We start from the raw sequence: 25105 nt of genomic DNA, 5'->3' as shown, positions 1-25105 counted from the left end.
TAACTACACTCCAGGTACCTGGCATTGAGAATAATATTGAATTTGTAGTACTTGTCCAAAGTGAGACAAGTAATATTTATGGAAGATTGACTGAAAGGCCTATTCCTCTAGTTTATGCTAAGATCTATCCCAGGAAAGACCAAACCGGAAGAGAGCTGGATCTCAGCCTCTCATCATCTGGTCTTGCTGATTTAAGCTCAGACATGATGTCATCGGTCCACACTGAGGGATATTTATATGAAACAGTCAAACTCACTGATCTCTCAGTTCCTTGGCCTCCTCATCTCCATTGACATTTTTCATCCACACCAGCACCTGAGGCCCTCACTTTCCAAAGTCACACCCTGGATGTCATAACCAGAAAGTACCACCTCCAAATTCACAAATCTAACATCTCAGCCTCTTTGCTGCCCACCCAGCTCCTTCACGCAAGTGGCACACTGCCACACTCTGCGTCTCATTAAGAATACCTAGCCACTGCCACCACTGCCACCACTTTCAATCTATCAAGATTTTCTTGTCTTCGCTTTCTCCCTTATCCACCTTAGGTACCATAGCCTAGATGTATAACCAGCCATGTAATTAAAAATCCAAGGACAAGTCTTGCATTAGCTATAGCTTGATGCTGGGGACCAGACAATGATAACAGAACTGTGTATTTTCTGAATTTAAGAGCCTCTGCTTCCTCCAGGTTGATTCTGCTCCCAGGCAGGCTCTGCCCCCACAATGGCAAGGAGGCTGCACGCACTAACCTCAAAACTCCAAGTCCAAATGAAAGAGAGATTCTCTTTATTAATAACTTTCACTAAAGTCCGGGGATTCACTAAGATTCACTCAGAGGATGCACACTGCACCCCTCCCTTTTCTGGCTAGAATTTGGATATGATGGCTAGTGCTTAAGCAGCCATTTTGGAGGTGAAAGGCAAAACAGAGAGTATGGCAGTGCAGCAGTATCGACAGAGCCTGGGTCCTCACCTTTGCAAAGCTGCCCTGCTGGTCCTGGGCAACCCAACTATATACTTCTTTGACATGAAAGAGAAATAAATTTCCATCATAGCTAAGCCACTGTTGTTTTGTTATTTTTCTTTCTTCTGTCACTCACAGCCTAATCTAATCCTCATCCATGCCAAGTGTATGGTGCTAAGATAGACCACGGCATTTGAAGGGCCACATATAGTATCATAATGTAAGAGCAAATATAAAGAAGTAGGAAGTGAAGGAAAATCCAACAGTGATCAAAACGTCTATTTTATATTATCCTAATAAATTTAAATTTTGCTCTTTAAGCATTTGTGTGTGTGTGTGTGTGTGGTTGTGTGTGTGTGTATACATACAGAGGGAATTTGAAATAGTTCGAGCTAGGCATAATATGATTTGATTATTGTATATGTTAGAAAAATTCTTCAAGTGATATGATGAACATTTTAGAGGTGGGCAAGATCAGAGGAATTGAGTTTGTGGCAACTTTAGCAAGAGGTAAGGATCAAAATCAGGGCAACAACATTGGGGATGGCAAAGAGGAGAAAGATTTGAAAAATACATATAAGGCAGAATTGACCAGAATTTAGTCAACCTGAATGACTTCTGAAGCACTGGAGGCAAATAGGCACTGTTACAAGACCACAGCCAGCTGACGTAAGAGGTTCAACATGAGCCTTCCAGATAGCTGACATGAAAAAAAGCAAATCGTTGTTGATTCCTCATTCACCTCTCACGTATTCACCACTCACAAAAGTCACAAATGAACGTGCATTAGGGTGTACACGTGTTTAAATCACTACTACATGTCAGTCATTATTTGGATCAATCCTTCCTCTTTTAACAAGCAAGATGTCTTCAATCTCCTGCCTCAGGTGTGCAAACGAACCGTAACTTTATCTTTCTACAACTCAGCTTAGTCTTTATCTTGAGACTTCATTCCACCTAATAACCTAATTTAGTTACTTAGGATTTTTTTCCCCTAGCCATTGCAGGTTTAAACTCTCGTCAATTCAGGATTATTTTTTCTCCCTCTCCATGTTAATTCAGTTCACTTAAACTCCTAGATGTTTATATAAGCTCATTGTATTGGAAGTGGGGAGAGGAATTTGGTCAACTGAGAGATGACAAAAGTCTTCACTAATGCAATGACTGTAGTCTTATCTTTTAAGGACAGAGCCGTATATAGAGGAAATTCTACCACTCAGATGCCCCTCACTGCAAATATAACAAAATAAAAATTAAAATAGTGCCTACACAAGTTAAGACATTATTACTATATTTTAAAGTGTGAATTGACTTCTGATTCACTTTGAATGGACTGTCTTATTCAGAAAAGAACCGTGAAGACACAAATGATATTTTTTTTCATTTTTTAGTTTTATTAGGTAGAATTGTTACAATTTGACTGCGCATATACAATATATTGCATGTAAATACATATATACAATATACTGCACATATTTTTAAATTTATAAATATGTATTGTTCATTGTTTCTAAGAACATTTAGAGCTTTAGCTTTTCAAACTTACATAGTTATCAAAGGAATAAAGCCAACCACAAAATAAGAATCAACATAATGCAGTAATCCAATCATAAAGGACAGTCAAATGTGCTTACACATATTCAAGAAATCAATCATCTAAGCTATAAATAAGTAGTTCATTTGTGTCCTTTTTTTTAGATTCCACATATAAGTGATCAAATGATAATTTTTTTAAGTATTGAAAATGGCATGAACAAATATTCCAAGCTGACTTCTAATTGTATGCAATTATTTCTGTCCACATTATTCATATTCTGGAAAAACTATTAACTCAAACAGTCTCATTAGATAGTTAAATGAGGCTAGTTAACCAGTTCAAATCAGAACTTTGGTTCCAGTTCAATCTGTCCCTGATTGTGAGGATCAGGATACAGAGGGTACTGAAGACCTTAATCACCTCATATGGACCGTTCAATAGTCTGTCTCATGACTTCCTAGTGAAATCACTGGGACAATATCCAGTTTGACATCAAATTTAATTGTTTATCAAATTAATCCTTGGTAGGAAAAGATTATGAAGCACTCAATTCATAAATACAAAATTGTAACTGATATCTCCCTGTGTCTACTCTTCATAACTAGAATTTTTTTCTTTAATTCCCATCCAAAGTTTCCAATCTTCATGTCTGAAATCAAATATCATTTTCTATTTAAAGATCCATTATCAGTTATCCCGATTTTGTCTTTTAGAGGGAACTTCATGGAAACCTTAAATTTATTAACAATTATTTATTGACTGTCTGTTATACTGTGCCAGGCACTGGGATATTGCTATGAATAAAACCAACCAAGGAGGGGAGGATGTAGCTCAGTGTCGGAGCACATGCCTAGCATGCACAAGGTCCTGGGTTCAATCCCCAGCACCTCCATTAAATAAATAAACCTAATTATCTACCCCCACCCCCATCCTCCAAAAAAACACTGAAAAGAAAAAAAAGATAAAAACAAAACAAAATTCCCACACTCATGTTTACATTCTTTTTAGGGAGGGAGACAATAAACAAAATAAATAATTCCATATTATGTTACACAGTCGTAAGTGCTATGGAGAAAAATAAAACAGAGCAAAGGAGTCGGGTAGTTTCACATATAGAGGGAAGGAAAATTTCATGGAGATAGTTTAGTGAAAATTGAATGAGGTGAGGAAGCAAGCCATGCAAAGACAAAGAGGAAGAGCTGTTCAAGACAGCATAGCAAGTGCAAAGGCCCTGAGGTGGCAGCCTGCTTTGCATGTTTAAGAAATACCAAGGAAGCCAGGATGTTTGTTGTAGAAGCATAAAAGGAAGGTAGAAGATGAGAGCCAAGAGGTAAGGAAATACCAATGACTTTGACTTTTGCTGTGAGATAAAAAGCCATTAGAGGTGCTTGAGCAAAGAAGTGACATGATGAGACAAATTTTTACAAGATCATTCCAGGCGCTAGGTTGAAAGTAGCAATAGTAATAGCAGGGCAAGGCCTAGGTAAAGACTATTACAATAATCCAGACTAGAGATGATGGTAGCTTGAATCCTAGTTGGCAGAGGTGGAGGTAGTGAGAAATGGTTAGAATCTGGGTAGATTTTGAATGTACAGCCTTACAGAATTTGCCGGTAGAATACTTACGGGGAAATAAGAAAGAGTGGAATCAGGCTGAGATTTTTGACCTGAGCAACGAAAAGAATGATGCTTCCATTGACTTAGGTGATGAAGACTGAAAGAGGAGGAAATTTTTTTGCCTTTGTTTTCTTACTTGTAAATCATAGTTTCCCTATATAGGTTTAACGTAGCGAACACAAAGATCACATGGAGAATTTCTGAGCATTTTAGGAGAATCTCAAAGCCAGAAGATGCATTAAAGATTATCTAGCTTTTTTGAACTTTTTCACTTTGAACCGAATGAAATAAATTTTACATCTTGACCCAGCAGACACAAGTATGAACACACACACACGCACACACACGAACATAGACACTCTCATGCATACACACATGTCACTGAAAGGAAATTTGCATGAAACAAACATCCTTATTATGTATGATGTACTCGGGTGTTTTGTTTTGTTTTGAATTTTGATAGTTTCCCCACCAAACTGATTTCACAACTCCTAGTTTCAAGAACACTGATGTTGCTCAACACCTTTAGGGGCCAGTTGAGGAAACAAAGACCCAGAGAGAGTAAGTGGTTTATAAAAAGTCCCCCAAACTAGGCGGCAATGCTTGGACCAGAGCATAGGCCCCTTGACTTCTGGTTGATAAACAGCAAATAGAAGCTAGATCCTCTCCATCCCTTCCCATATTTTCTCTTTCTTTTAAAAAATATATTAAAGCAGCATGCCCTAAGTAGCAGCTTAAGTACCTTTCTTAAATTACGTGTGCTCTACCTCCCTGCCTTATCTTCTAAGCTTAAACTTCTACAAACACAAACACAACATGATGTTTTTTATCAAAATATTAAATTATTTGTGTGCAGCTTGCATAATTCAAGTGTACTTGAAATTAAGGTTATTCATGGATTAGTCAAAGGCAAATTTTAGTAGTCATAAAATTAATCAGTTTTAGTTCATCGCGAAACTCATCACATGTGCACACTGCACATGTATAGAAGTTCCGGTTCATGAAAACTGTGGTTAACAGTTCACTTCCACTCAGTGAGGATCTGTACAGTACCCCTATTTGCTAGTACCACTATGTGCTCGTTGTATGTGTGCTGGGGAACTAACAAAGAATGAGTAAGTCCCTCTGTCTTACAATCTAGCAAGAGATAGTCAGACCAATAGCCATAATTCAATGAGATATTTTACAGAAGATATAAGAGATGTCATCCAAGTACAGAGTACGCTTTGCATAACTGCTTTAGGATCACAGACCAGGGAGAAACTGATTCTCCGTGGGGGTGTAGATGGTTTAGAAAGACTACAAAGGGAAGGTTATATTTGTTCTGGGCCTTGGAAGGTGAATAAAAATTCATTGACCAGATTTTCATGTGGTGAAAAAGGTAAAAAGAGAGGAGATAATAGCATGAAAAAAAAAACAAAACAGTATAGCATGAATAGCATGTCATGTAGAAGAATTACTGACCGGATTATGGGTGCCGCATTATGATTGGTCATCCATGACATGATTAGGTATTTAGAGTTCATCCAAGGGTGAATGAGTCATCAAAAGTGTTTAATAAAGTAATTTTGGAAGCACTGTAGAAACAAAACAGGAGTCAGCTATCAGTCGAATTGTATGCCTCCAAAAAGGTAAGTTTTGAAGTCCTAACTTCCATTACTTTATAATGTGCCTTATTTGAGAATAGTCTTTGCAGATGATCTAATTGAGGGGAATCATTCAGGTGAGCCTTAATTCAATATGACTGGTGTCCTTATAAAAAGGGGGAAATCTGGTCACAGACATGTACAGCTGGAAGACAATATGAAGAGACACAGGAAAAATGCCTTACAAAGGTGGACAACTGGAATAATATGTCTACGGTCCACGTAATGCCAAAGATTGCCAGTGAACCACAAGCTAGGAAGTAGGCGTGGAACACGTTCTTCCTCACAGCCCTCAGAAGGAACCAACCCTGCTGATACCTTGATTTTTTGGACTTCTAGCCTCCAGAACTCTGGGCCAATAAATTTCTGGGGTTTTTTTAAATTTTATTTTTTATTGAAGGGTAGTCGATTTACAACGTTAGTTTCAGATGTACAGCACAGCAATTCAGTTATACATATATATATATACACATATACATATATTTTCATTCTTTTCCATTATAGCTTATTACAAGAAATTTAATAGAGTTCCCTGTGCTGTTTATCTATTTTGTATATAGAAATGTGTATCTGTTAATCCCAAACTCCTAATTTATCTCTCCCCACTCTTTCTCCCATAGTTTGTTTTCTATGTCTGTGAGTCTGTTTTTGGTTTGTAAACAAAATTTGTATCGTATTTTAGATTCCACATACAAGTGATATATCGTATTTGCCTTTCTCTGTCTGACTTACTTCACTTAACATGATAATCTCTAGGTCCATTCATAAATTTGCATTATTTTAAGTCACTCCTTTTGTGGCACTTTTTTTTTTACAGCAGCCCTAGGAAACTAATACAGAGCAGCATAGTCTAAAATGATAAGAGAATGGTGGGCAGCAGGGTGGGGAGGGGTGTATAGCTCAGTGGCAGTGTGTGCTTATCACTCATGAGGTCCTGGGTTCAATCCCCCATACCTCCACTTAAAACAAATAAATGAATCTACCCTCCCCCACAAAAAAATTAATTTAAAAACAAGAAATGATAAAGTGATAAGAGAATGAACAAAAATAGTGATAGTGGGAAGTTCAAAAATGTCATAAATCCACAAGATATCGCTAAAGTAAAAAGCAACAAGATTTAATGATTGGCAGAATATGCCAAGGAGGGATGGAGTCTAAGGTGAACAAAGATTTTATTCAATCTTAATCAACTTGAATGTAGTGTCTCAACTTCCTTAGTGTCCTCATTAGATCTCTCCCGAGGTCAGGGACCTTGTAAAAAGCCCCATGCCTTTTCCTCTGGCTGGTGGTGTCTAGCCTAGCTGTGCTGCTGATCTCTCATTCAAACATTTCTCTGGGCTGGATCCCCCAGTTTCCATTCTGTTGGCTTATAGCTATATCTGCTCCTTCCACCCAGTTCTTTTAAGAGGCTTCAGTTGACCTGTCTAAGTTCCTTTCCATTTTAGTTTTGCCCTGGATGCTATTAGGTTATCATCAGCTTTACATTCTGCCACTTCTAGCCCAGTTCCATCCCTCCCGAATACACAGCACAAACCCCTAGCCTCCAGATTCAGCACCACAAGCTTTCACTTGTCTAGGGAGCTAGAACAGATACTAACACCACTGACAAAACTGTAAAACATAGGAAACGAAAACATGGCAAGAAAGCCACTGAATTGACCATTGGACATTACAGAGAATATATTTTTGACATAAAGGAAATTCATTGACCCCTCCTTTCTCCAGGGCTGCTAATAGTCCACATACCACCTCCAAAGGCATTGGTCTGCCTCATGCTCCTCTTTCCTTGACCATATCTCTTTGATAGGAACACCTCCTCTGAACTGGGCCAACTAGATTATCTCTACAGAAAAAATGGAAATCGGTTTCCACCCTAAGTGTCTAGATCTAACTTAGAAACTGCAGCAAGTATAATCTTCCATATGGGCTAAGCAGGGAAAGCTGGTTTGCAGAGAGGTAAGAAAATTAAGCAGATGTTAGAAGAAAGTGAATGTGACAGATACAGAGACACATGCTGCCTGGGTCCCTTAGAGCATTCCCTTTCCTGGTTCCAGCAGTTTTCTGAAACCGGCTGCATTCCTGCCTGTGGATTCTGTAAAAATACCTCTGTATCCTTATGTTAAGTGCACTAACCTTTTTATATCACCCTAACTAAAGCTTTTCTCAAAGAATCCTAACCAACACAGATGTATCAAGTCTGAAATGTGTATTTAACATCTGAGAGGGGAGGTAATTGGAAACATGAGTCTGAATACAAAGCAGAGGTTTGCGGAGGGGTGGACATATGATTTGGGTAAGGGGGTAACTGAAGTCACCGGAGTAGATGATGTTACAAGGAACAGCTCAAAGTGAAGGAAAAGAGGGGGAGAGGGTGAAAAAAGGAAAAATGGATCTCTTAAGAATTTTAATATATAAGATATGGATCACAGAAAGGAATCAGTGAAGGAGGTTAAAAAGAACAGGAAACTAGGAGAGAATGCATTCATAGAAGCCAAGAAATAAGATTATTTAGATTCTACTTATAGAAAATCCAGTCACCAGTGTTTTAAACAAATACTGATTTATTTATCCCAAACAACAAGATGTCTGGAGCTGGTACCACTGATCAACAGGTCCATCTGGGACCCGGTCTCTTCCTCTCACTTCTACCACCATTTTTAGCATCCAGCCTTCACCTTTATGGTCACAAGATGGCTGTTACACCTTCCAGGTGAGAAGGAAAAGGAAAGGAGACAGGGTGATGGGCATTAGTGGTGCCAGCCCCCATCAGAAAAATAAAGGCTTTACTAGAAGCACCACTTACGTCTCATTGATCAGAACTCCGTCACTTGGCCATCCCTAACTGGAGGAGGACTAGCAGAAAGACTGTGGTTAAGAGTTGGGTCAGCCAATCAGTTTAGCAACAGAGTATAATCAACAAAAGCTATTGTGAGGTCAAGAAGAATAAATAAAGATGAATGATGGGGTGGGGAGGAGTAGATCTGGCAGTTAGAAGGCCCCTGGCAACCTTATCAAAAGAAGTTTTCAGGGGCGTATTAGACATGGAGAGGGATGAAGGCAAACTGTGGGTGAAAAATGAGAATACGTCGTTCTTTTTTTAATGTTTGAGAAGGAGAATAATGGAGAAAGCAAAAATCGAAAGGAGAGGGCATCATGGAAAGATCTTCTGCTTGGTTTCAGGATCATGGATACCTGAGTATGTCTATTGGCTGAACAGTATAAACAATTGGAAAGGGGGAGATTTGAGGTATAAATGGTACAAAATAAAGATCAACTGTTGGAAAGAAATGTTTTAAAAAGATGGGTGGCAGGGTATTAAGCACATCCTTGAAAACAATACTTCTTCCTCCAAAACAAGAAAGGAAGTAAGGATGAATAACAAAAAGTTTTAAGTTTGGATGTGGGCATGAAAAAAAGTGGAATTGTTAAAATTCTATTTTGGCAAAAAACACACTTTTTTAATTTTTATTTTTTTAATTGAAGCATAGTTGATTTACAATGTTTCAGATGTACAGCAAAGTGATTCTGTTATACATGCATATCGATTCTTTTTCAGGTTTTTTTCCTTCATAGATTATTGTAAGATATTGAATATAGTTCCCCTTTCTATACAGTAGATCCTTGTTTACCTGTTTTATATATAGTAGTGTGTGTATCTGTTAATCACAAATTCCAAATTTATTGGCCCCCCCCCCTTTGGTAACCATAAGTTAAAAACACACTTTAAAACTGTTTAAGTTTTAAAAGATAAATCTTGAATTCACTTATTAACCAGTTTGAAGGAAGGCATGGGAAAGTAGAACGATCTCACCAGAATTCAGGTGTGCATTGTTTATTTAGGTCCTCGACCAGACACAAGCTAAGAAGGAACCACTTAAGGATTTTTCCGACATACAGAGCAGAGACCGAGAAGAATGGGAGGGTTTTTTTTTTTTAATGAATATATGAATATTCAATTTTTTTCTCTTCTCCTTTCCTTAGCTGAAGGGCCCTAAAGAGTATGGAGTTGATTCTTGGTATTTTTCTCCCTCTTCTGCAGTGAGAAAGGGATGGTGGTGGCAGGAGCAATGGCCAAAGCGCTTCCTAGGGGCACCCAGAACTTGCTCTGAAAATTTCTTTCTTTTCTGCTCTCAACTCCACCTTAGAACGCCTCGGAGGTGGCAATCCACAAAGCTAGAGAGCAGAAAGCCGCAAATGCAAAGCTCAGAAATTTGCAAGGTAACTGTGGTCACAGAGCTGGTCAAATCGATAAAAGAGGAAACTACAGTGGTGACCCAGGGGACGCCACCCCCATTTCCAAAATCAGAGCCGGAATCTGACAAGTCCACCCTGACGCCTGCAAGAAAATGATTCTCACTTTTCATTGGCTGACCCTCCCTGAGTTGAGACCTTGCTTCATTTTCATTGGCTGTTGCTGCTGTCACGTCCTTTCGCCACACCCACTTCCCCCTCGGCGCCCAGTGAGCTTTGCAGGAAAGTGATTTACAGAGGTCGAGGGCGGGAGTCCGCACGTTGCTAGACTGTCTCCCCCACCCCGCGCCACGGCCCGGCCCCGCCCCCTGGCCCGAGGCCCCGCCTCCGTCACTGCCGGGCCCGCCTCTTCTTCCAGAGAGGGCGGGGACCAGGCGGCGGCCGCAGCCGCAGGAATATGCTGGAAGGTGGCGGGCGGGTGCCCGGGCGGTGCTGAAGGGACAGTTCCCGCCGCCGAACTTGGCCCGCGGCGGGTGGGCGGGTGGGGCGGCCCTGGAACCCGCGGGCACGTGAGCGATGGAGACCATCTGGATCTACCAGTTCCGCCTCATCGTGATCGGGGACTCCACCGTGGGCAAGTCGTGCCTCCTGCACCGCTTCACTCAGGGCCGCTTTCCTGGGCTGCGCTCCCCCGCCTGCGACCCCACCGTCGGCGTGGACTTCTTCTCCCGCCTGCTGGAGATCGAGCCGGGCAAGAGGATCAAGCTGCAGCTCTGGGATACAGCGGGACAGGAGCGGTTCAGGTAGGGCCGCCGGCGCCGGGACCCCGGGGACCCCGGGGACCCCAGGGACCGCGCTGGCCCCTCCGTCCGCCTGGGCACCCCCTTCCCCCAGCGTCGGCCGCTCCGACCCCGGTCGGGAGAGGCTCCGGCCCTCCCCTCTCTCGAAAGTGCAAACACTCCATTCTCGCTTCCCCTTTGCCCCTCCTCTTCCAGGGACGACTTCCTCCTCCGCAATTTCTCACTTCTTTCTTTGGCGCCCATTTCCTGCGCTCCTTTAGCGTGTTACCTTTCCCGCCTGAACCCAGAGCCCCCTCACCAGCCTCACTCTCTCCGCCCCTGCTGGTGTTTTTATCCCCAACTCTAAGGCTCTCCTGCTGCTTTCTCCCCAAACTCAGGGTCCCTAGCTGCGCACACCCTGACCCGGCCACCCTCCCCCAAGTTCCCCTTTCCTTCCCCTGACCCAGCGGCTTTCCATCTCTGCGGCTCCGGAGAACAGCAGCCAAGGGCCCCCAGAGTCACGATTGATCCCTTTAGCTTCACAGCAAGCAGTGCTCCAGCCCAGATTACTGCATGAGCTCATTGGGCATCGTTCACAGGGAGATGAATGCGGTAATGGTTTGAACACCTCACAGCACCGAATGTGGTCATCAGAAATACTGGGCCAGGACCCGTGGGAACGTACATTGTACAGCAACCGGATGTAACATCAGGGGCAGAGGCACAGCTGAGGAGTTTTTTGTTTTGTTTTTTAAGGGTTGAGTTGTCTTTAGAACTTTGTCATCATTGGGGCTTTGGTGGAGAAAAGAGATATACATACTGAGATTTGTTAGGAACTTTTCCTTTATTTTATTTATAATTGGTTATCAACGTGGTGCTAATAGATCTCAGGGTGCTAATAGATCAGAAAATACATTTCTAAATAGAGAAGGAGGGACCCAAATGAATAGTCTCAGTCTGAATGCTCATTGAAACCCTGAAGGATTTCACAAAGGCAACATGTAAATTAAAACTAAATGTAAATTCTATGCATTTCCCAGATACTTAAGATTGAACCAGTTATGAAACACATTTTAAATTTCTAGAATTCAAGGACTTTTTTTTTTTTTTTTGAGGAAGGTAGGGCCTCTAGGGTAGAGTCTGGGGTTTTTCAAAGATTGCTTTATCATTTGGAACTCATTACAGCAAGCATTATGTAGTCTTCAGCAAGAACTCTGCTTGTGAGAGAGAGTAGTCCATGAGGGGACTTCCCAAACATGGCTTCCCCTTACACCAGCCAGCATCCGTTCCGAGTGAGAGCAGCCTGCCTCGTGAGAATGTTCCAACATTGAAAGTTTTGGCTTCCCTTCCCAGCTATGACACTGATTCACAGAGATAAGTGACTCCTTAGCTTGCTTATACTTCAGTATTCCCATTTGTGAAGTGGAAAGATGGTAAGACCAGCCTTTCAGAGAGATGTTAAAGGTTAGTGATTTGAATTGTACAAGAATCCATGAAGAAGTTTGTTTCAAGATGCCTCCTTTAAAATAATTTTTCAAACTTCTGATTCCTCATCTGTAAAATGGAGTCATCATAATCTCTAAGATTCGTGACAGTTTTACCATTCTGAGTTGATTAAAAATTCCTTCCCGTGTGATCTCAGTCAGAGGTGAACTTTAAGATATTTCATGGTCAGAAAAAAGTGTTTACTAATCGCTCTTGCTCTATCCTCTAAAGTGAATATAATAAAAACATGTTCCTTATACCTTAAACTTCTAGCAGCTACTATCATTTGCAGCTACAAGAAACAAAGATAGTAAAATCTTGTGTCTAAAATTCTTTCCTTAAAAGTAGCTCTTAAACAAATTGACAGGAAAGTAAGGGATGATTAATTTGTTAGATTTTTTAAAGACCTTTCTGCTAAATACATCACTGTTTTTTATTGCCTTTAAGAAGAATGTAAATAGTAATTCACTTTATATACATTATTAAAACCAGACAGTAACTGTCTCATAATAATGCAAGGACATTTAGGGAATGTTTACTGACAATGAGCCATACTTTATTTTGTTTGGGTCTTTACCAAAGATGTATTCCTAAAGACATACAGATTTCAGTAGCTACCTCCAAATACTTGCTTTTCTCTCATTTAACAGAATGTTTCTCCATAAAACTGCATCTTAAACAATTATTGTTAAATCATTCTGTACCTTCCTCTATGAAAATGTAAATACTTACTTTGAATGAGCACACTGATTTCATAAGAAGGAGCTATGTAGTTCATGAATATATAGTCCTGTCATTAGTTATAATCATACCATTAGGAATTTGTGGGAAATAGTCTATTTGGAGGTTTATTGGTGGTTAGATATAAACTAACAAAAAGGAGCCTACTTTAGACAGCTTGGGGTATAGCCTGAAAGCATAAACAAATATGTTACAGAACAGCAAAATAGTAAGCTGATAATTATGACCATAAATAACCTTAGATTTTTCCTTCACCCAGCTTCATTGAGGTATAATTGACAAATAAAGCCTTGGTTTTCAATGTTCTGATTAATATATGCTAGTAGTCAGTAACCTCTTGCAAAAAATAAAATGGAACAAAATCAAAGGGTTAGAAAAATAATGAATATGTGAGCATCTGTAAATTGTAACATAACACTCGATTGTTAAGTTCTATTATTAACTCTGTGTTTTACTCAGGATGAATGTTAAATTGCCGTATTAAGGATACTTAAAATTACAGTGCCTTCGTTAATGAGTTGATTTCTCTCTCGTGTAACAGTCTCAAGGTAAGTGGTCCAAGTTGTCGGAGTGGCCTGCTCCAGGCCATCGTTCAGGTACCTTCCCTCCTACTTTCCTGCCATCCCTAGGACATTGTCGTCATCTGTGTGGACCAAGCTGGGTTGCAGGCACACTATGTGCCAGCTCAGGGGGAGGGGAAAGAAAAGATCTAAACAAGCGATGTTTCTTTAAAGCAAGTGAAGCCAAGGTGGTATAGATCACCTAAACTCTCAGTTCATTGAGGAGATATTAGTTACAAGGCCACACTTGGATGAGGCTACCATGTGCCCAGGAAGAAGAAAAGACGGGTTTGAGGGCATTGAGGGGAAGCCAGCAGTAACCACTGTTATCTTTTAATCATCATAGTGGAAGAAGTTTATCAGGAAAGAAAATAAGAATATTGCTTAACACAGTATGAATAAGGCTAAGTAAGTGTAAATAAGGCTGGAAGTGTACAGAGCACCAAACGTAAGAATATAAATTCTGAATTTTTTTCTAGGAAACGCATTTGAAGCAACATGAAGATAAAATGAGACAAAGAAATAGCAACATTGCAGGGACAGAAAACCTGAGGTTTCAAGCTGGATTCAGCCTTTTATTTCACATTGTCTGGCCTTTGGGGTATTCCAGTTACAGCCACTGGTTGTAAAGCTTAGAAAATAATGTGCTCCTGGTGCAGGGCTTCGCAAAGGCTCTTCTGCAGAACGCTCAGCCCTTGTGATTTTTTTTTTTAAAGGATGGGTTCTGTAATCCAATAAATTTGGAAATCCCTATATTCCATTTCTCCCTTCGAAATTCACATCAAAGGCTCTAGGAAGTGTCGAGCAAAGAAACATGCTGAACTTTGATTAAACTAGCATTTCCAACATTTATTTGAGAGGCTATTCTTAAAATCTGAAAATCGATGATAGTTAGTGTTCCAAGGAGTATAATTTTGGAGTTAAGCTCCCTTGATGAGTTGCTCTAGTCACATCCTTTGAGCAGGACCACTAAACTTTTGGCGGTCTGGAGCAAGGGAATACCTGAAGGCATTAGTTACCCAGCTAGTTCTCCTAGCAAAGGGCTGTAGGCAGTAACTGCTCTATAAGGGACAGCGTCCTCTGCCCCCCCAAAACTCAGAGGGGGACCTCTAATACCACTAGACTCCTGGGCCTCTCCCCAGCTGTCTGCCTGCCTCTTCTTCTTTCCCTCCAGCTCCTGTTTATCTGTGTATCCTTCTCTTCCCTGTAACTTACCCTTCCTTAGGCTTCTATTTTTATTTTTTCTTTACCCCTTTCATCTGTCTGTCCCTGCTCATAGTTTCCTCCCACCTTCCATCTTTTCCTCTCCTTCCTTTTATTTTAATGTGTCTTTTATGCTCTCATTTCTTTTGAACTTATTTTTCCTTATTTATCCCTCTGCCTCCCTTATGTCTCCATTTTCTCCTTTGCCCCTTCAAAACATCCATATGACGTTAATGTTTAAAAGTGGCTTAATTTATGTTCTCCATTCATAATTTTTAAAGTAAACAACATGAACATTTTATATTTCTCCTTAAGATACCTTTAAAGACCCCTAAACTAAATAGGCTTTTTATTTTTTAGGGACCCTTACTTGGTCCCCACACTCCTTACTGTGGTTCATGGTCTTCAACAGAAAAAGATTTGCTGATAGTGGATTAGCCGGTTCATAACTGCGTAGGTAACAGAGCAGAGATTGTCCACAATTAAGTGCCATAATCATTGCAGTTCCAAATTATTAGAAACAATAGAAAGCTAGGCTATATTTGTATTGAGTAGTCAGATAATAAAATGTCTTAGTTAAAATAATTTGTGTCATAAGTTACAGAAATCTAGTCAAATTAGTGTAGATATAGGAAATAAATTATAAATGATACAGATCTCATGAGAGACAGAAGCTCGCTGAACATACAGGTGTCTGAAAGGATGGAAACTCTCATAACAAGAGTTTATGGATTTTCTCTCTAGTTTATTTCCATTCTCCAATGCTGTCGCCCAGCTATGTCTCAGTCTCTGAGCCTTTTCCTCAAATTCTTGAAAGAAAAAAATCTCATTAGCTACTTGACCTGCCAGTGAATCAGCTCCCCACCCCCTGAAAGGTTATTAAGATAATATATACATAAGATACAAAGGAATTTTAATACAAATATCCCAGGTATGTATTATAGGTCATATAATGCAGATGCATCTGTCAGGGTCTACTTTTTTGGGAAAGAGAAATTCACAGAAGAAAGAAGTGAGCAGTTACCCCAAAAAAGTATCTACTTTATGGTGTTTCAGAGTAAAATAGTATGTAAGAAGGAGCCAGCATGGTTCCTAACAAGTGTAGCAGAATGTGGAAAGAGGACCTGTGTATTAGCATGTATCTTTATACGCTAAACGTTATTCTCACTGTCCACTCAGCGTTCAGACCATTTTGAGTGACTGCAGTTAAGAAACTAAATAGTTATTCCAAAAATCTGTGATAATTTTTCTTGATTTCTTTTTTCTTCAATGAATCAATTGATTTAGCATGTGTAACTACAACCTCAATGATATATTGGTATATGAAGATGATTATACATTCTAACTATTCAGTAACTAAATATTGTAAACATAGTAAACTAAATATTGTACTCCAAACGTTTGAGGTTCCTAGGCCAGCAGTTGGCAGAACTGCGAAGTCGATAAAGCTCATTCTTGGGCCTCTGGGGCTTTCCTGCGTTTCTTTCCTTCTGTTTTTGAATAGTAAGACCTTGACCTATCCTCTTCTTCTGTTTTCCCTCACATCTCAGTTAAAAAGCCATCCCTAGTGGCTTTTTACACCATCTTAGCTTCAGAGAGAGAAGTAGCTGGCAGATCAAGAGACACAAAATTATTAAAACTTTTTAAAAAACTTTGAAAAATTATTAAAACTTAATAAGGGTTCTGCCAGGAGTATTTACATTCTAAAGAGGATGACCACCTAAAGAGGTAATATCTCATCTCGAAGTAACGTTTCCCTGTTGGCGGAGTCGTGGATCTGTGGCTGAAGAATGCTGGAGTTTCTTATCATGCTTCATTGATGACCGTGTATTCTGACACGTTGGCCCCACATTTAGCTTTCAAAGCAAGGGCTAGGAAAAAAAAAATTAGAGGTAGTGTTGTGAGTACATGGATCCCCATAGTAAAGTTTTCACATGAAAAAAAAAAAAAAGTGCTTTGCTCGGTCTGAGAGAAAGAGAGAAGAAACTTCTAGCCATTGTCCGTCAGTTTGGTTAGCATACAAAGATTTCTTAACAACTCACCCTCCATAGCCACGGGACTTAAAAGTTTAAAGAGCAACTTCTGGGAATGGTGTGAGATTATTTACTTTGGTATTTTATGAGCAGGTTACTCTTACCCTAGCTGAGTTACAGGGCATCTGCATGCTTCCAGTCTGCCCTGTCAAGCAGCGGGAAAGGAAGATGACCACGCAGATACTACTGAGGTGCACACACGTGTCCCGGGGAACATCAGGTTTCCTTTAATAAGATATTTTCGTTCTTTCTAAGGCGAAATACCTACAAAGCCTATACTTTCTGATATTAATAAATCTGCCTCCAAATGTCAGTAACCTTTAATCACTTCTGATAATATATAATTCTGGGGAGGTTTATTTAAAAATTGCCACTGCACACAATCTACCTAGCTTACCATGAAACAGATACTATGATAAACCCCACTGTTTTCTAAAAGGAATCACTTTATGTAATAAAGCACTGTTCTGACCTATATGAGTTCCAGAAAAAAATGTGAAACAGAGGTCCAGTGTGTTTTAAACATAAAGGTACATTTTTAGTTTGAGCTGGAAAAAAGTTTGAAAATATCGATAGTAATTCTGTATATAAGCGTGATCGAGTAAATGTTGATGGCTAGCTGGCGTATTATTTTAGCTTGGTTTAAAATCTCAGCAGTGTTCTCTTGTTAAATGTTCTGAAGTTTTTTTTCTATTTCCTTCCTATGGTAATGATTCATTTTTAATTTAGGAACACCATACTAAATAAAATTATTTTACTACTGACAGTAAGTCTTTAAGACCATCCACTGATGTCAATAGCTAGGCTATAAAGACGCCACCAAAAATATCTCAAAGCCAAAAAAATATTGAGGTGAGGGAACAGAGACTTCTCTTAAATTTATTTCTACTTCACTGGTGTGGCGGGTGCATCAGAAGTCAGCTGAGGAAGGTCTTTATCAAGCCATGCCTCAAAAGTCATCAGTGACTTTTCTTGGCAAAATGTTGTCCTTCTCTAACGCTTTTTTTCCCCCCTGCTTTTGTATAATTGGTCATAATCTCTGTTAAAAATTATCTTCCTGTACTAGGAATGTTAAAAGTGGTTTTTCTTCTGATTTTTTCAGCCTTTCCAAATGTATTTCCTTATCACAGGACTTTGTGTGATATGGCCTGGAATAGATGAGGCTGAAGGCAGCCTAAATTACAGACTCCTGCCTCAAATACAACAGGATAGTGTGTGGCCCAGACTGAACCCCCTCCTCTGAGCACAGATCAGGGGCAGAGCTGCAGGGGGCATTTGGGCAGATATGCAGTGCGTCCTGGCTGTAGGAGAAGGCATATGAAGAAAGGTTATATACAGAGTCTCAAATTCCAGGCATCGCCTATCGTTTTTCTTCAGAGTAGCATTTTTCAAAATGATAGTAATAGGTGTAATCTGAGTAAAGCGTTCCTTGATCCAACAGTTTTGGAAATGCTGTGTTGTTGCAAAATTACTCAGGGCTTTTAATATACTGATATCCTAATATACTTTGTAAATGCCCAAGACAGACACGGTGTTTCCCAACCCAGGGTCCTTTTACATAGAAGTATTTTAGGAACCAGTAGAGAGAGAGAGATCAGAGCACTTTAGGGGCCAGGACTTCAAAGAAAAAGTGTAGACAGTTCCTTAAATTTTAGGAGTATATTTGAGCCCCCCTCACAGTTTCTCTATATGATTCTCTATGTTTCTTGCTGCTGCTGCTGGATAACTTCATTAGGTCTCCCTTTTAAAACACTTGATTATTGTATTTTAGGGCGAGATCTAGTCAGAGCTGTAAACTCTAGAGAGCCCCTTGATTTTCGTCCCCTCATTCAAAATTAAAAGGTTTATCTTCTTGCCTGACTTCTAGCCATCTGTCACACTTTTACACGGACCGCGTGCTTGTTTCACCCACAGAATCTTCCACGTAGAACACTAGGAAAACTGGAAGACTGACAAAGGGGCAAACTGATGAAACCTCATAATGTTAGATTTCTTAGGTATGAAAGGGCTGCAGAAAGCCCATGGGATTAGGAAAGCAGAAGTGAATGCAGCAAATATGAGGTGAAATTTAAGACAGATTCGATAGACTAGGTGGACAGACTGAAAAGAGAATTAAAGGTGGAAGAGAGGTGTAATTGTATAAGAGAGAACTATTGGATGCAAGGAAAATTAGTGAGAGATGAATTGAAAACAAAATCCAAAAAAGTGAGGGGGGGAAGACACATGAAAGAAGCCAGAGAGATCAGCCACACTGGTCAACATTTTGGCCATTTTGGTACAACCGTAGGACTGGAAAGGAACGGACAGATGATCTGATACAACAGTCTCATTTTTAAAATAATAGAACTAATGTCCAGAGAGGCTTTGACTTGCCCCAGGCCTTGTAATTTGTTAGTGGGTTTGCCCAGTTCTCTAAACACCTCTGTTCAGTGCCCTTTCTGCTGCACCAGGCCTCCTGGCATGGTGGAAAAGACTTTTATTGGCAGATTGCGTAGTTTCTACCCTGAAAAATATTCTGTTTGCATACAACCCCACCCCCACTGTCATCTCTGTAGACCCAGTTAATTGCTATGTCTATTCAAATCATTAGTTTACTGCTAAATTCAGAAACAAAAGGAGAAATAGCTTTACACGAGAGAAGTGATGCTGAAAACTGGCAGCAGGCACGTGTGTGGCTGCAATGACAATTAACACTCCCCTCCGGGGGAAGGGTGGCGCTCAAGTGGTAGAGCGCATGCTCAGCACCCAAGAGATCAGGGGTTCGATCCCCAATTACCTCCCTTTCATGAAGGGAACAATGCAAACCCTCCCCTCCATGCAGAACTCAGTGACTGTACTGCTACACTTAGTAACTGGAATGAACCCTGCCACTGCAGCGGAGGAATTTATATGAAGCCTTTTGCCTTGTTAGACAAGGAGAGGTGTTGGATATTAAGTAAAGCTACAAGCAAATACTGGCCCCAGTGTCCTAAAGTTTCAGAAGTATACTATGAAGTAGCTGGCAGAGGGTATAGCTTAAGTGGTAGAGCGCATGCTTGGCATTCACGAGGTCCTGAGTTCAATCCCCAGTACCTCCTCTAAAAATAAATAAACCTAATTACCATCTCCCATCAAAATTTTCTAAATACTTAAATATTACCAAAAAAATTAAATAATACAATAATAAATAAAAATAAAATGTTTTTAAAAATACTATGAAGTAGCTTTCCGTTTTTCCTGGGAAAACTGAAATCAATCAGGGTGATAACTGATGTATGGAAATCTGTGCATTTAATTAGATTAACTGTACAACAGGTACTAGGTAGAAAAATAAATGATATAGTCTCACATTCAAGGTCCATGCTGTCTTTATCCAGGGTGGAGTCAGACTACACCACTATAACCAAGAGATTGCCCCAAATGGTACCTTAAATAATATAGAACTTTGTTTCTCTCTCCCCTGTGTGAATAGTCCAGGATGAGCAGTTCTGATCTGGGTGGCTTTGCCTCAGTGTCAGTTTCCAGGGTTCTCCAGTTATTGCCATTTTCTAGCAAGCCAGAAGAAAGAGGAAGTCTCAGGCAGATGGCTTCTTCAAGCAAATGAACCTCAGACTGCACACAAAACTCATCATGTCCCATTGATCTAAACTTAGTGACATGACCACAGCTAACTGCAAGAGGTGCTGGGGAATATAGTCTCTATTTGAGTTGCTGTATGCAAGCTAAAACTTGTGGAGTTCTGTTACTAAAGACAGGGAGAATAGACCCAGGGGGACAATTAGAGGTCTTTCTCACAGACTCCTAGCAAAGAACGTTAAGAATCAAATAATTGCGATAAAGGCTGGTAGGTACCAAAATAAGTTCCAGCTGCAGAACAAAGGGAGGAATTGTCATCTGTGTGTAGGGTGAGGGCTAGTTTCAGAGGATGTGTCTGAAAGAATGTGGTTCTTGATGCAGGGACATGAAGGATGTGTTGGTAGTTAGGAATAACAATAGGAAACAGTAACCACAGACAGAGAAGTGGCTTCCAGTAATAATAGCAGATTGAACACCTGTGCCTGTGTTAGCTTTTTTATCCTGAAACTTCGCTAAAGTGACAATAGTTTCATGTTTTAACCATAAGTCCTAACAAGGAGAATAGATCAGAAGACAATAGCAACGAAGTTTTGGAAGTAAGAAAGCAGACGGAGGAATGGGAAATGGATTAGCAGATTAAAGAAAACTAGTTTCTAAGCTGGTGGCGGAAAAAGCTAAAAACCAACCCAGGATATATCATTGAATCCCGTAAAGACTCAAGAAATGGTGATACCAAATTCTTCTGAAGTGGGAATGCTAAAATCAGGATCCTTGGTTATCAGTCTGTTTAAGAAAGACTGAAGTCTCAAATCCCCTCCAGCATTCCACACACCAAGTGACTCCTCTCCCCCAACATTGGCAAAGAAACTAGAAATTGATTCTTTGAAAAGAATTAAACATCAAGTCCCTTACTGGAAGCATCAGGCATCATTGAGTTTGGAGTCTCTTAAAAAAAGTAAAGGCTTTTGGTGAATGTATGCGTATTATATGCTTAGACTGTCCAGCCTTCTGGGCCGTGTTAGCTCCCAGAGTGCTGGCAATCAGACCTTCACTCTTCAAACAAGACATTGGTGAAATCATTTCTGATAAAACTGACCAGGCCAAGAGGAAAGACTTAAGGTACCAACATCACAGTTTTCTCAACTAAATGATCGAGCCTTATCATCTTACAAGTGAGGCTTTTAGTCTCAATGAAAGATTACAAGAAATACTAAGAAAAATGTAATATGAAACTTAGAGACCAAAATAAACAGAAACCAAAAGCAATCAGAAAAACAAACTTAATAAGGGAGAAAGGAATATTAAAAAAAAAACCCTATCTTTAATCTTCTCAGAGGGATAAAAGGAAAATATTGCAGTCATAAAAGAACAGGATACTATTTTTTAAAAAAAATATTCTGAGAACAACAGAGTTTTTGGAAACACAGTAGGAAAAATAAAACAATATAAAGTTCAGAAGTGGGGAGGGTATGCCTCAAGAGGTAGAGTTTATGTTTAGCATACACGAGGTCCTGGGTTCAATCCCCAGTGTCTCCTCTAAAAATAAATAAATAAGTAAACCTAATTACAACCCCCCCACACCAAATAAATAATAAAGTTGGGGAAATCTCTCCAAAAGTAGGACAAAAAGACAAAGACTTAGAAAATAGGGGGGAAATTTTTTTATTAGAGAACTAGTCCAAAAGTTTCAATAAATAAGCAACAGGCATTCCAGAAAAATGGAACAGAAAAAACAGAGGGGAGAAATCATCAGTGAAGCAATTCAAGAAAATTTTCCAAGATGTAGGGACCTGAGTTTTCAGATTGGAAGGCTCCAGCACATAGATGAAAGAAGACACATTCTAAGAAACATCGTCATGAAATTCTAGAACACTGGGGCCACAGAGAACTTCCTACAAACTTCCAGGGCAAGGGTGGCAGCATGCGTAACAGGTCACATAAAAAAAATGAGGAATCAGAGTGACTTCAAACTTCCTGAAAACGACAGCTGAAGTTAGAGGGCAATGGAGGGACTTCAGAATTCTAAAAATTCCACATCTGGCCAAACTGTCATTCAACTGTGAGCGCAGAATAAATCAAACGTGCAAGACTTCAGAACATTACTTCATGCATCTCTTTTTAGGAAGTTACTTGGGGATGTGCCCTGCAGACACATGCACGCACTTAAAAGAGTCAACCAGGAATGAAGAACACATGGGATGTAAGGAACAGGGGCTCTGCCTCTGAAGAAAAGCAAAAGGAATGCTCAAAGAGACGGTGAAGGGAGATCCTAGGATGGTATCCCTGCCACAGATACCAGGGACAACCAGGCCAGATTGGAGCAGGGTGGAAGATTGTAGGAGAGACCTCAGGAAGATGAAATTGACAGAAAAGCTAACAGGAATGAACTTTTTAAAAGAAGGCAACTGAAAAAAAAAATTAAAAAAAATGAAAGAAGGCAACTGGCAGAGAGTTTGGGGTTGGATTATTGAGGACTACATGGAAAACAGCAAAAAGGAAAAGAAAGGAAGAAAAATATGTGATAGAGACTTAGTGCTCACTTATAGCTGATGCTTCTTTTCTTCTGGACACAGGAGGAATATATTTCCCTTCCCTCTTGCACTTAGAGTCACTTACGACTAATTCTGGCCAGTGGATTTGAGCAGAATTCACATGTGGTGGTTTTAAAATATAGCCCAGATTTTTTAACATTCTTCCTATCAAGAGGTGGATTGTTTGTTGCTGTAGCATATCCTGGTCTATCTTGACTAATATACAATGTACGTGGTAAGAGATCATAGCTTGTACCAGGGCTCAGCACTAAAAAGTATCTACACAGTCAGAATGACACAAATGCCAAGAAATAATCTTTCTAAAATTATGATAAAGCAATACTGGCAAGTTTGGGCAACAGAATCAATAAGGATGTGTGGTAAGTGCACAGGTAACTTTGATGAAAACACAAACTTAGAAAAAGAAAGAAGGAAAAGAACAGCCTGTTCAAATGACTTGAAAATAGTGCCTGCCTAGCAGGCGTGACATCCTGGGCTCAATCCCCAGTATCTCCATTAGAAAAATAATAAATGAACAAACCTAATTACCTCCCACAAAAAAAGAAAGGCAAAATGACTTGAAAACAAAAGCTACATAATTTCAGATATAAGATGAAGTGAGAAAATGATAAACACCAATAAAAATTTTAAATCTGGAGAGATAACAGCACATGAAATGAAGCAATAGTGAGAAAGTTGTATAGAAACAGAAGTCAAAAAAGTGGTGGGAGAATTATAACCCAAGAAGAAATGTTCTGTGATTAGTTTAGATCACATAATGTACTGTGTTACATGGAAAATAAAATAATCAGGAGAAGCTGGCCATCATCTCTCTTTTGTTCTGCAAAAGGAGTCCAGAAAGTGTGGGTATTAGTGCTGAAATCTTTCACACACTTTTCTAATACAACACCAGATAGAAAGCAAACGTCCTCTCATTATCACCTCGCAGACAATTAGTGAAGCTAGAAACAGGTCTCATTAATTTCCAGATAAATTATTTGGATTTTCACATAACTGGCTCTGCCTTCCAGAATCCACTGCAAAGTATAATTTGAATTACTACCAACGTATATACAGTAGGTGGGTGGTTTCACCCGTGTGTGTGTAGTGTGTGCTGTTACTCAGCACATTTCTCCTCTTTTGACTTCCTGATTCTCACCAAAAATACCAAAAGGAGGTAAACTTTTTTGTACTTCCTTCTGTTATTCTCCCATTTGCTTAGCATTTGCCTGCTGCCAGGGCACGGTCTGACAGTCTGAACTTATTAATTCAGTTGTTTATTTATTTACAACTGTTGATGGGCCTCATGGGTGCCCAGTTCTGTCTTAGACGCCAGGGATACAGCGTTCCAAAAAAAAAAAATGGCAAAAAATCCTTGCTCTCTTGAAGCTTATCTTCTAATGGTGGAGACAGGCTGTAAGCAAATAAGTTGGAAAAACTATACAGGATATTAGAGTGTTAATTACTTTCGAGGAAAATAGAGGCTAAAACGTAATTGGAACGTGCTGGGGCGGGTGATAAGAAAGCCTATCATAACATGATGATCTGTGGTAAAAGAAAAATGAAAGGGTATTTGATTTGCATATTCAAAGAAAGAATATGGCCTAATATTAGGTCTTGTCAGTATTACATGTAGCCTCCACAACCACAGACTTGATTTTTTTTATTGAGTTATAGTCATTTTACAATGCTGTGTCAATTTCCAGTGCAGAGCACAATTTTTCAGTTATACATGAACATACATATATTCATTGTCACATTTTTTTTCGCTGTGAGCTACCATAAGATCTTGTATATATTTCCCTGTGGTATACAGTATAATCTTGTTTTTCTATTCTACATTTTGAAATCCCAACCTGTCCCTTCCCACCCCTCACCCGCTTGGCAACCACAAGTTTGTATTCTATGTCTGTGAGCCTGTTTCTGTTTTGTATTTATGTGTTTTTGTTTTTTTTTTAAGATTCCACATATGAGTGATCTCATATGGTATTTTTCTTTCTCTTTCTGGCTTACTTCACTTAGAATGTAGAATGACATTCTCCAGGGACATCCATGTTGCTGCAAATGGCATTATGTTGTCATTTTTATGACTGAATAGTATTCCATTGTATAAATATACCACTTCTTCTTTATCCAGTCATCTGTTGATGGACATTTAGGCTGTTTCCATGTCTTGGCTATTGTAAATAGTGCCACTATGAACATTGGGGTGCAGGTGTCTTTTTGAAGTAGGGTTCCTTCTGGATATATGCCCAGGAGTGG

General features: G+C 39.7%; 1 protein-coding gene across 1 annotated transcript in view; it reads left to right on the top strand.

The window, feature by feature from the left end:
* Positions 1-10372: 10372 nt before the first annotated feature.
* The window catches only part of RAB39A (RAB39A, member RAS oncogene family), a 30147-nt gene continuing 15414 nt past the window's right edge, over positions 10373-25105 (top strand). Inside the window, exon 1 of the mRNA XM_032472291.1 lies at positions 10373-10759. Within this exon, the coding sequence (XP_032328182.1) occupies positions 10533-10759 (227 nt within the window). The 5' untranslated portion in view covers positions 10373-10532. The remainder of the gene's footprint in view (positions 10760-25105) is intronic.

Source organism: Camelus ferus, chromosome 33 (genome assembly GCF_009834535.1).
Source record: "Camelus ferus isolate YT-003-E chromosome 33, BCGSAC_Cfer_1.0, whole genome shotgun sequence".
NCBI classification, from domain to species: Eukaryota; Metazoa; Chordata; class Mammalia; order Artiodactyla; family Camelidae; genus Camelus; species Camelus ferus.
The sequence above is the reverse complement of the archived record's forward strand: the minus strand, read 5'-3'. Positions and strand labels throughout refer to the sequence as shown.